The sequence below is a fragment of the Dipodomys ordii genome, unplaced genomic scaffold, assembly GCF_000151885.1.
Source record: "Dipodomys ordii isolate 6190 unplaced genomic scaffold, Dord_2.0 Scaffold12, whole genome shotgun sequence".
In the NCBI taxonomy this organism is placed as follows: domain Eukaryota; kingdom Metazoa; phylum Chordata; class Mammalia; order Rodentia; family Heteromyidae; genus Dipodomys; species Dipodomys ordii.
The window spans coordinates 15160670-15172251 of NW_012267228.1; the positions used below are offsets into that span (position 1 = coordinate 15160670).

Sequence of the window (11582 nt, forward strand, 5' to 3'; positions counted from 1 at the left end):
GCTTGAACTCTGGGCTTGGGTTCTGTCCCTGCACTCTTCAGCTCAAGGCGAGCACTCTATTGCTTGAGCCATCGCACCACTTCCAGTTTTCTAGTGGTTTATTGGAGATAAGAGTCTCACATGGACTTTCCTGCCCGGGCTGGCTTTGAACCATGATTCTCAGATCTCAGCCTCCTGAGTAGCTAGGATTACAGACGTGAGCCACAAGTGTCTGGCAATAATTTCTTTTTTTGAGAGATAAATCTGATATCCAATCATCCTAATAGCCCTTCTGTAAGTCCAATAATAAGATCTTACATTTCTTCTTGGGAATTATGCACCCCAGTTATCTTACTTATTTTCTGGGATAGTAGCTGTAATAGAAGTAAAGACTTTGAGCAGGACATCATTGCTAACTTCAAGTCTCTGAGCTGTGTGTATTGTAGATTTGGTTGAAACACAGTCTCTATAAATAAATGGCAAAAAAGGAGGACAAGTAGGTTTAGAAACAAGTTATTTACCACTTTAATAGGGCTGTCCAACATTTGGTCACATAGATCATTATGAAACCTAATTGCTTTCATAGCTTTCCTATCTCACCCGAAGAATCTGAACACTCAAGAAAAAAAGCAAATCAAACATAGAAAGAGGTGCCATGATAAGACCTGTTGCTATAGCACTATGTAATTATGATGCCAGACTTTGGAATTATTCAGAGGACATTTCTGCAGTCTAGGACAGCTATACAAAGCCCTAAGACACTGTATTTACAGGACTTATTAATACAAGGGACCTATATCCTACCATAACTCTGCCAGAGTCTTAATATCATGGTGGAGCAGCTCCCTCAAGAATCCTCATTTTCTTACTTGTGGAAAAGCTAGTAGTTCTAAAAAATAGTTTCCTGGAAGAGGTTAGAATGGTTATTATTATATATCAATTGAATATAAAGTATGGTTATGTAAAGCCAAGCTTGCATGCTAATCTTGCACAGGGTAGAAAGCAATAAAAGAGGACAATGCGCTTGCTTCCTTGGGGCATCTGGTAGAAACAGAGGAAGCTCTTGATTCAGTATCACTATGACACCTCAAATTCCAGGAGTCCACGTAGTTGGCCTTCTACGGTCAATGCCATGGGCACCTATCTTCTTTTCAAGAAAAAAAAAATTAAAACCAGTAAAACATCCAAAACTGAAAGGGTACACCAGCCATCTCACATTGTGGTACTGTTCATATCTTGAAGAGAATATATAATATTTCAAAATATTATATATACATATTTTGCAAATGGTACAAAGGAACGGTAGATCCAAATTAGAAGAGGGTTGATCGTTCTTCATGATTCCCCAAAAATTTCTCTGAGAAAACTCTTTTTTTTTTTTGAAACAACTTTCCATTGTGGTAGTGCCCAGAGCTCCAAATCTTATTATGGGATGTTTTGTTACACACAGTAAACACGCTGTGATCATCTGGTAATCAGTCCAAGTGCAAGTAAGAGATCCATTTGGCTTGTAAATGTATAAGATGTTTTGATTTTTCCACAATGAATCCTCTACTGGTTGTTTTCCTTTGTCTACAACAAGTTCTTCTCTTAGGTTCTTGGATGAATCTGAAATAAGAAGAGAGAAAGATATTTCAAGGAGAAAAGTACAGAATGAAGGCACAAGGAGGTGTTGATATTGAAAGTGAGGAAGTTTTACAATGTCGTTTCTTGAAGGTCAAAAGTCCTAAGGTTTACAGTGGCTGTTCTCAAATGATAAAGCATATAGACAGGTCCCATGTTTTCATGAATGTGTTAAGGTAATGTTTTTAAAAATCACAATTGAGAAGAAAGACTCTTGGAGCAATGTTTATCCAGAATGAGCTTCATGGGCATGCAATCTATTCAGTTGCAAAGAACTCTGTCCAAAAATTGATCCCACATTTGGTTTCATGCACTGCTGACTTTATTAAGAATTTCTGAAAAAGGGCCTTGCATTTTCATTTTACACTGGACCATGCTAATTATAGAATCAATCTGCATTTTTTTCTTTTCTTTTCTTTCTTTCTTTTTTCTTTTCTTTTTTTGTCGGTCATGGGGCCTGAACTCTAGCCCTGGGCGCTGTCCCTCAGCTCTTCAGCACAAGGCTAGCGCTCTACCACTTGAGCCACAGCACCACTTCTGGTATTCAGGTAGTTAATTGGAGATAAAAGTCTCACAGACTTTCCTGCCCTGGCTGGCTTAATTGTGATCCTCAGATCTCTGCCTCTTTAGTAGCTAGAATTATAAGGTGTGAGCCACCAGAGCCTGGCAATCAGCCTGGCATTTCTATTCATGGAGAATTTGAGTTGAGTGGGTCATCCATGGCTTTGTCTAATTGGCCTGTTGTAAGAGAGTAGGGGTGGCATTGGGTGAAGCTGTGGCCCAAATTTGTCCACATTCATGAAGGAACATAAGAGACCTTTGTAAAGGTCTGTTCCATTCAATATTTTAGAGTGATCAAGAACATATTCCTTTTATAGTGGATGCCATTTAATTCATTCCACCATGGCTCCAAATGCTCAGATATTCAGAAGGACACATACACAGAGCCTAAATAGTGATTCTAATGGAGCTGAGGCCTCTATTGAAAAGTTCTAGGCAGCTTTATCATCTTTTAAGTTTTGTTCTCTTTGTATGTTGCTGAGGATCAAGCCCATGGCTTTGTGCCTGCTAGGAAAGAACTCTACCATTGAGCTACATTCCAAGCTCTCTTAATTCTTTATAGTTATAATTGTAGAGATTGATTATTCTCTGAGTTCAGGGGTGGATGTCTTTTGAAAGCTTTTGAACTTGGGCAGAACTGTAAGGAAAGATTTCATTCAAAAGCTGGTTAGGCTAGGAGCAGAACATATGAGAATTTCCTTACATTTATTTTCTTATCTTCTTGTTCCAATAATAGATTCGTCCAAATGTTGGTTTCCTACATTTCAGTAGCTTTATCGCCTTTGGTTTATACTATCTTCTTTTCCACCCAAAGGAGGCAGAAAAATATTTACAAAACTGAACTGAAATTGACTTTCATGTCTATGACTTCCACATTTCCAAAGTTTTGTCCTCTTAAAGATAGGAACTTCCACAGAGGATACAAGAGTCATCCCTAATACATTAGTATTCTGCAATTAGGAAGCATGGGCTCATTTGTGTTTATTTTTAATACATATTTTTTATTGTAAAGGTAATCTAGGGAAGAGTTTCAGTTCCATGAGGAAGGTAATGAATACATTTGCGATTGAGCATTGTTACCTGCTCCTTGCAATTGTGTTTATTGAACAAAGAAATGAGTGAGATTTCTTAGAATCAGGGGAAACTGTAACAACATAAATTGGTTTAATTTTTTTCTGTTCTGCAAGTTCTCTAAATCTCTCAGAATTTTCTGTCTTTTTAATGTCTTTTTCCTTTTCCAACTCATTATTTTCCTGGCCAGCAAGTGGTATTACTTTAAACATCTCTTTCCTTTTCCTTCCTGTCCCCTTCCTCCTTTCTTCTCCTTTGCCCTCTTTCCCTCCTCCTCCTCTCTCTTTCCTCCCTCCCTTCCTTCATGCAAAATGCACTGGAACTCAGGACTCTATGGACACAAGCTCTCAGACGAATAAACTATAATTCTGAGATAAGATGGAATGTGTTATAGCTGGTGCTTTGTTCTTTCAGTGATATACAAAAAAACCACTGAGATTAAAATGAGCAGAATTTTACAGAATTAGAGATACTATGAGGCGGACAGACCTAAGAGAATGTGGATAGATGATTGTCAGGGATTTATATTGGCCAATCACATAATACAATGATTTGACAAAATGACTATTAGGGTTAGTTACAATCTGAAGCCTGATTCCTCTTTTAAACAATGGAACTTAACTTTATATCGTGTATTAATCATTGGTTTTTCTCATTCCTTTGAAAAACATTCATATATTTGACTGGAGCAAACTAAAATTAGTATCTCTGAAGGTATACCAGATTGTTTGCAGCCATTTTAACTGGCTAAATTTTCTTTTCAAGTGGCTGTGATTTTCTTCTCATTTCATTCTTTTCCAAATTCTGTTCTTGAGCAAGTGACACTCAGGTTTTTTGATAAAGAATCACAGCCTTGTTAAATGACATTTCCTCTAAGAGGAGCTGTATCTTTCCAGTAAGCCATTATTCTACACATGCAAGGTACAGATGTATTCCCAAATTGTCTATAGCCTCTCTAGTCCCAATGTTTCTGGATTTGATGTACTATTTTTTAGAAAGGAAGTAATTTAATAGGTATAAAATCAGAATGAAATGTCTCTAGCCAACACTTAGTCTAGTCTTGCTAATATGTCCTCCTAAAAAAGTCTAAAGAAGAATCTAGACAATGGTCGATTGGGGACAGTATTAGTTTAGCCATGAAACTTCACCCAAAAGTACCAAATTTCTCCAAGTATGGTTTATTATATTACTTTTACTTCAGAGTAGATCTTAGATGACCTCTCAAGTACAACTATTTCTTTTTCATGGCATGGCATCCAGAACTTTTTTGCTATTTCTTGGGATCAGTTCTTTCAAATCTCCAGAAAGCAAAGCCTATGTTTGCTTAATACCACCTGTCTTTTCTCCTTCCTTTCTTGGGTTATGCTGTCAGAGAGATCCAATGTCCCCAAAGTTTGTTTAGACAGGACTAGTTCCCAGACTAGTCCACATTCTGGGGTGCTTGGTAGATCAAAGACTGAATTCCAACTCCTTAAAAAATGGACACCATAAATTAACACCATCAAGTTTTCAATGCATCTTTTGTTTGCCTACATTTCAAAGACTTCTGAGAATCTTTTCTTTGGATAGCTATTGTGATGTCATCTACCAAGTGATAAGGTTTAAGAAAGCCTTATTTGAAGTACCTATAGAAAAAGAATGAAGTTCCAGGAAGCTTATTGTCCATTATTTTTACATTGAAGTTAATTTTTAAAAAAGAAACTCTTCAGCAGACATTTTAACAATCTAGATGTGTTTTTCAACTTTCTTATTATTTCTTTTTTTTCTGGAGAGGTCTCTTTTTTCTTACCTCTTTGTAAGAAGGGACTAAAAAATTTATATGGATCAATATAATTAAAAGTATCTCTATAAATTAAACTATTTTAAAAGTAAAATATTAGAAGTGAACAGATATCTGTGTTCTGATGGGAAAATGCACAGGGATACAAAAAATTAATGTAAACCTTATTTTCCAAGCCAAGATCTGGTATAGTCTACCACTTGAACAGAATAAGTGACCTCTTACATGCATTATCTGGAATTAATTATGTGTTTAGAAGCACTCATTATATTGTGAATTTGGGACAAAGTAGGAGGGAGAAAATATATGCTAGTAGTAGTGTTGAAATTTTCTCATACTTTAGGAAGTGCAATTTTTCTTCTACTGTTCTCTTTTTTAAAGATAGACTTGAGAATTCTCAGATGACTAATGGACAGGTCATATGGCTAGAGACCTTACTCTTTTTCTTGTTCAAAGTGGATGAACATGTTGGAATAGGTATATCATCTGCTTTCAAGCCAATTACAATGGCGATTTATTTCTCTTGTGCACTCTATCTGTGATCACTCAGTCCACCCACCCAGGGTACTAGCAAGCAGTCGGCTCTAGCCTCTATTGCTGAGCTCAGACTCTAAACAACACACATGTCAAAAATGTCTAGAGTGTACTTATAACACACACACCTGATGATTTTAGAATAGATTCTACAGAGGGCAAATGAAAGAGTTATATGGGTCACAAAGGAGTTGTACAAATCATTCCTGCTTCTTTTTCATTTTCTAGTTCGTTTTTCTTTTTTTTTTTGAACTCTGGGCCTGGGCGCTGTTCCTCAGCTCTTCAACTCAAGGCAAGCACTCTACCACTTGAGCCACAGCACCATTTCTGGTTTTCCAAGTGGTTAATTGGAGGTAAGGGTTTCATGGACTTTCTTGCCTAGGCTGGCTTTGAACCGTAATCCTCAGATCTCAGTCTCCTGCGTAGCTAGGATTACAGGCATGAGCAACCATGCCTGGCTCTAGTTCATTTTTAAATTCATATTCCATCATCCAAAATATCACCTACAATATACTCTTAGAATTTCCCATATTTAAACTTCAAAATAATTTGACTTGTATTATTTTTCTTTAACCAGTTTTGAAACTAGAGATGTCATGAGCTGGACTTCTAGTCACCAAGGATGCTTAGTTAGCCACCAGAATAGAGAGTAGAGATTTAGCATAAAGCTTATGAGCGCTGCATTAAAAATAAAGGTGATTAGGTTCTAACTGCACTGGCTAACATGCAGAGTTGTTTAAAACAAATTAATTTGTAAGGTTCTCATCAAATTATTTGGTTAAGTCTTTCAGGTAAAACATGGTCAAAGGGAAATTTGATCTTTTTTTGCCAGATAATTAAACATGTTTTCTGTGGGTAAGTGGAATAGATCAGACCCATTTCTGAATACTCTCTTCTGGAGGTGTTCTACCGATATGAAATAGAGAAATACACACTGAGCTACAAGGAGACCTGCAGATCATCTCAGCAAACTAGAATGGTTCAGACTCCCTCTTTTCCATAGGCCATCAGTTGAGGCTATTTACTGACCAGTGTGGTCAACACAAACAACTATATTTGATGAATAAACTGTCTCCATTTGTATCATATGTGAAAAACATGAGTATTTTGTATGGTGTTATTCAGTATTCTAGTTGCTGCTTTCTGTATCACAAAGCTTTCAAAACCATTTTTTAATTGAAAAGATAATAGTAAGAAGAAAGGTCAAGTTAACATTTCTGATCCAGGGGCTAGAATCAGAGGCTCCTTTAAATTTCAGTCATCACTTTTAGTGCAGCAAAAATTTAACCTACTGGTATTTGTAATTGGTGGAGATTGTTTTTGAGATGGCCAGCAGATTAACATACACATACACACACACACACACACACACACACACGCATACACCATTGCTGATATTCAGGTAGTATACAAACATATAAATATATATAGATAGATAAATTGGTTTTATGTATATATATATGTGTATGTGTGTATATATTATTAAATTTTGATCATTAAAATATTGACATGCTTTTGTACTAGATGTAAATTGTTCCTGTCTTAAAGGAGTCCCAAGCTTTACTCTTTTCCTCTCTCCTTTAGTATTCTAAGACTTTTCAATCCCTATATGGTTAATGAGCCTTTCAGGAATAGCATCCTAGCATTAATTTGGATGAGGTAGTTTAATTTTGAAGATCACTTCTGATTTAACCAGAGAAAATCAAGAATTATTATTTCACAGAAATCTTTTGACTTCTATAAAAGGCCATCAAGTAATTCCTTTAAAGAACCTGGGCCAGGTGGATGTACTTGAACATGGACTTTTTAGCAGACCATCTGGATGAATGAGACAAGACTTATTTGACTATCATCCCACATACCATAGGTGGTAGATGAATTACACAAATAATTACCTCACTGTTCCCCTTTCCTCTGGCTATGGCTGCCCAGTTTTATTTATGTCTCTGTAACAGAAACTCTAAATGTTCTTGTGGAGAATGTAAGTTCAATCTCTTACCTTCTCATTCGTGGATTGACCCAGATCTACAGAGTTCCGAATACTTTCTTTCTGTTATGGAACATGATTTCATCTCTCCCATTCAAAGCTTTCCTGAATGCTGTTTATGTCCAATACCAAGGCCAACAGTACAATGTGTAGCATGCATCAGACACTGGAAGGAAATGGACTTACTCTTGTAGTCTTAATTTTGTTGCCTGTTGCGCACATCCATCCAGAATTGTCAGGGAGTGTCTTACATTCTTCTCCCTCTAGGCAAGGCTCCATCTCACACCACCACTTCCCAATCACTATGGAGGCTGTGCAGAAATAGAGACAACAGTGTTTGCAATTCATCAACTAACCGAGGCACTGCTGCTACATTCCTCCAGAAGACTGATTTCATGTTGGTAGAGGCAGAGCCAATCGATCCACTTTCATCCTCCATGATGGATTAAGAAAAGTTTCGTTAAGAAAGAATTATTTCCTCATATGATGAAAACATGCTAAATGAAAACACCTTTTTGGTCTTGGGGGATTTTTGTGCCATTAGCTTTTATAGATCAGAAATCTTGTATGAACTGTTTTCCGTGAAGGGGACAAAAGAGCTGGTCTTCAGAATGACTAAGGCATTCTATACCTAAAGGCCAGTTTATCCAACCAGCATTAGGGTTTATCCCTTAGCCTAGGGCCAGCGAGAATTTCAAAGGCATAGCAAAAGGAAAAAAAAATGGGTTGACTAAAAGTACAAAACAAGGTTGCAAAGTAAAAAAAAGTCAAGAGTAATGATAAATGAAAATTTATTTCTTACTGCCTAAAGTAGAGTCACTATGGGCTCTGGTTTCCTTGTTACAAGTTTGATAAATGTGGGTGAAACAATTACAACCCCAGCCTCTGATAAAGCAGCTCCTCTGCAGGTTGCAACCACGGATGACCACAGTAAAGTGCTAGTAATGAATCTAGTGTATTTATTTATGGCACATTTTTAAAAGAAAGAATGACAGTTTATAAAAGCCAGTGACTAGATTCCCTTCATGCCAATCGAGATTCTCTGTAACTCCTTTTATGTCTTGAGTGAAGAAATACTTGTATACAAGCAGCAGTCATTTCTGCAGTTACTCAAGGGGTTAGCTCTTCACAAACCCAAAATGGTGGTCAGTGTTTGTTTTGTGATTCTGTTCCACTGGGCCAGGGCTGTAGTTCTTTACGTACTTACTACTCCACCCCTATTCTAAAGAAGAGTCTCTACCATATAAAGTCTCACTGTGACAAATAAGCCAAATGTCATCTATGTCATAGATGTCCTCTATGGCATAGAGGATTAACATTGAAATGAATAGGGTAATACACCCTGAATAAGAGAGGAACACATTGAAGTCCTTTGCCCATCTTGGACTCGTTGGGGGGATGAGACACATCCAGACGTTGGCCTGCAGTTATATCTTTCTCCATACTTTCTTTGCTTCAGTCCCTCAAATCCAGTTTTCTTTCATCTTTGCTTTGCGAAAAATTACTAAGCAAGATTATATAGATAAGTCATCCCTCTTGTCCTATGTCATCGACTCAAGGAAATTTTCTAGGTTAATTTTCCATTTTTGACTTTTGCTTTCTATGTAGAACAGAACAAAGGATGTAGAATGCAACTTTGCTAGGCATGGTTAACAAATAGAAGGAATAAAAATCTTGCAATGGGCTCTATCCACACATAAGGCAAGAGGATACAGAAACAAAAAGGAATAATCTTGTTCTTGGTAAAGGACTTAACACGTATGAATAGTTGACAATGTTAAATAAGAGTGAGGAATGTTTTGGTAGCAAGAAAAACATATAGTATGTTGAAAGGGGTGATAACGATCAAGATATATTGTAGTCACAGACTGTGATCGCCAATTCCTTTGTACAACTACTTAAAGATAATAATCAAAAAATTAAACCAAAAGAAAAATGTAGTGTTGAGAGGGAATCAAAAATTTGTACAACTCCTGGTACAGTGAGATAAAAATCAGTATTTGGCAATGTGGATTGAAAACCTATAATCTGCAGCTCCCTTTCAGCTGGTGCATTATCAGTAACAGTCTAGTTACATTTACTACTAATTCTAATGCTTATCTCTTAAAGCCCTTGAAACATTTCAGTATTGTTGCCTGAAATCTAAACCAGTGGGAATGGAAACCCTCTGATCTTTGCTCTGAGGGCAAAAACATTTTCCCAACAATCCTTTAATTTAGTATGTTGTCACCTTTTCTTTTAATTCACACAGGTGTGCTAATAATGAACACCTACCAGTGAGGTCAGCTAGTTAAAATTCTCCCCCTTCCCCTTAAGAATTGCCCTGTGTCTTCTCTTCCTTTAAGCTGCTCTCTGCCCTCTTGGAGTCGACCTACTTCGTTCAAGCTAACAAAGCAGTTTGCCTTTCTCTGAGGCATTAATATTTCCTAAATGAAAATGTAGACTCTAGGGGAAAAAAATCTCCAAACTAGTGTTATCCCTTTTAACTCAAACTTGTAAAGATTTAATGGGTCACACAGAGGAGAGGTTTTTTTAAGAATTAAAAAAAATGTCGCTAGTGGGAGATGAGGGAGGAAGTAACAAAGTTAGACAAGATATATACTCATTACCTTACTTACGTAACTCTAACCCCTCTGTACATCACAATAAAAGAAAAAAATAAAATTTTCAAAAAGTCCCCATATTTATCTAACATCTAGCTAATATATTTATTAAATCTACCTAAATATCTATCTAATATCTAAGATATTATATTGTGCTTGCATCTCCTAAATCAAGTTTTGTTTGTGGCACTTATTCCCTGGCATATGAGAATAAAATCATTCAGTGGTTTGTTTCTAAACATGCTTTGCTTCTGACTTGTGTACTGCCTGGCCATCTTAATATCCTTCTCTTCATGTCCTGGGTCAAGTAACAGTCACTAAGGCTGATTTTTTTTATCTGCTTGTATCTTCTGCAGAAAGAAAATTTCAAAATTCTCTTCCCTCATACTCCAAAGCAAATTAAAACCATCAAAATGTAGCAGGAAGAAACTGTTAGGTTTAATAAAATGAGATAATCTCAACACTGTTTAATTGTTTATAACTTCTCATAGCAAGAAAAATGTAAATATAAGTGATTCTTAAATTCTCAAATTTTAATTATACATTCAAATTGACTCCTCTCTGGTATGCACTGAGTGCCTCATATGTGTTTCTGTGTTAGGTGCTGTAGAGTATTGCTTTATCTTCAGAGTAACACTAGAAGGGGACCGTTATTAGGAATTAATTTTTACTGATAAGGAAATGGAACCCTGAGTGATTAACTTTTCCCAGCTTATATAGATAGGCAGTATGAAAATTAACCCTATAATTCACATCTGTTAAACCCCAAACCTATCATTTTCATTATTATAGTGCTTAACCCATTCTAGTTTAGTTTCAGTATTCAGAGGACTTGAAGAGAAATTATTGGCTGCTGAGCAAATGAATTCTCTCTGCTATATTATTACTCAAAATAATTTTATTGCAAAGATAAACAAGGAATTTTTTTTAAGCATTAGTTTCTTGTGAAATTAAGTTCTCTTCAGAACATGAGTAATTGCCAGTTTATCTCACATGCTGAGGCTGAGTCTGAGGCACACATTTGTGGACTCTATTAATAACAACATTTTCACAGAAGTTTCTACATGCAAATCGTCTTGAAAGCCTGGAGATACATCACTTGCTACAAAGACTTCTCATCCTTAGAAGAGCTAAGTTAATTAAACAGCAGCTACAAAGACAGACTGTCCCTTATCTGTAGATTATGAAAGAAGATCTTACGGTACCTTTTAACCCTGGAGTTCTGGGACTGTACCTAAGGTATCATGTAAAACAAAGATTTGATCTTCAATTCTTTCAAGAATATACCTCTTTCCTTGATTCTTTATTTATTTATTTATTTTTTGGGTCCGGTCGTGGGGCTAGAGCTCTACCACTTGAGCCACAGCGCCACTTCCGGCTTTTTTCTTTTTGCTTATGTGGTGCTGAGGAATCGAACCCAGGGCCTCATGCATGCAAGGCAAGC

The 11582-nt window shown here is 36.6% G+C and overlaps 1 protein-coding gene across 1 annotated transcript in view; it reads right to left on the minus strand.

Annotated features, from left to right (window-relative positions):
- Positions 1-1409: 1409 nt before the first annotated feature.
- Fam19a1 (family with sequence similarity 19 (chemokine (C-C motif)-like), member A1) overlaps positions 1410-11582 on the minus strand; it is a 480497-nt gene continuing 470324 nt past the window's right edge. Inside the window, exons 4-5 of the mRNA XM_013010445.1 lie at positions 7722-7846; positions 1410-1587 (exon numbers count right to left, since the gene is read on the minus strand). Of these exons, the coding sequence (XP_012865899.1) occupies positions 1570-1587; positions 7722-7846 (143 nt within the window). The 3' untranslated portion in view covers positions 1410-1569. The remainder of the gene's footprint in view (positions 1588-7721; positions 7847-11582) is intronic.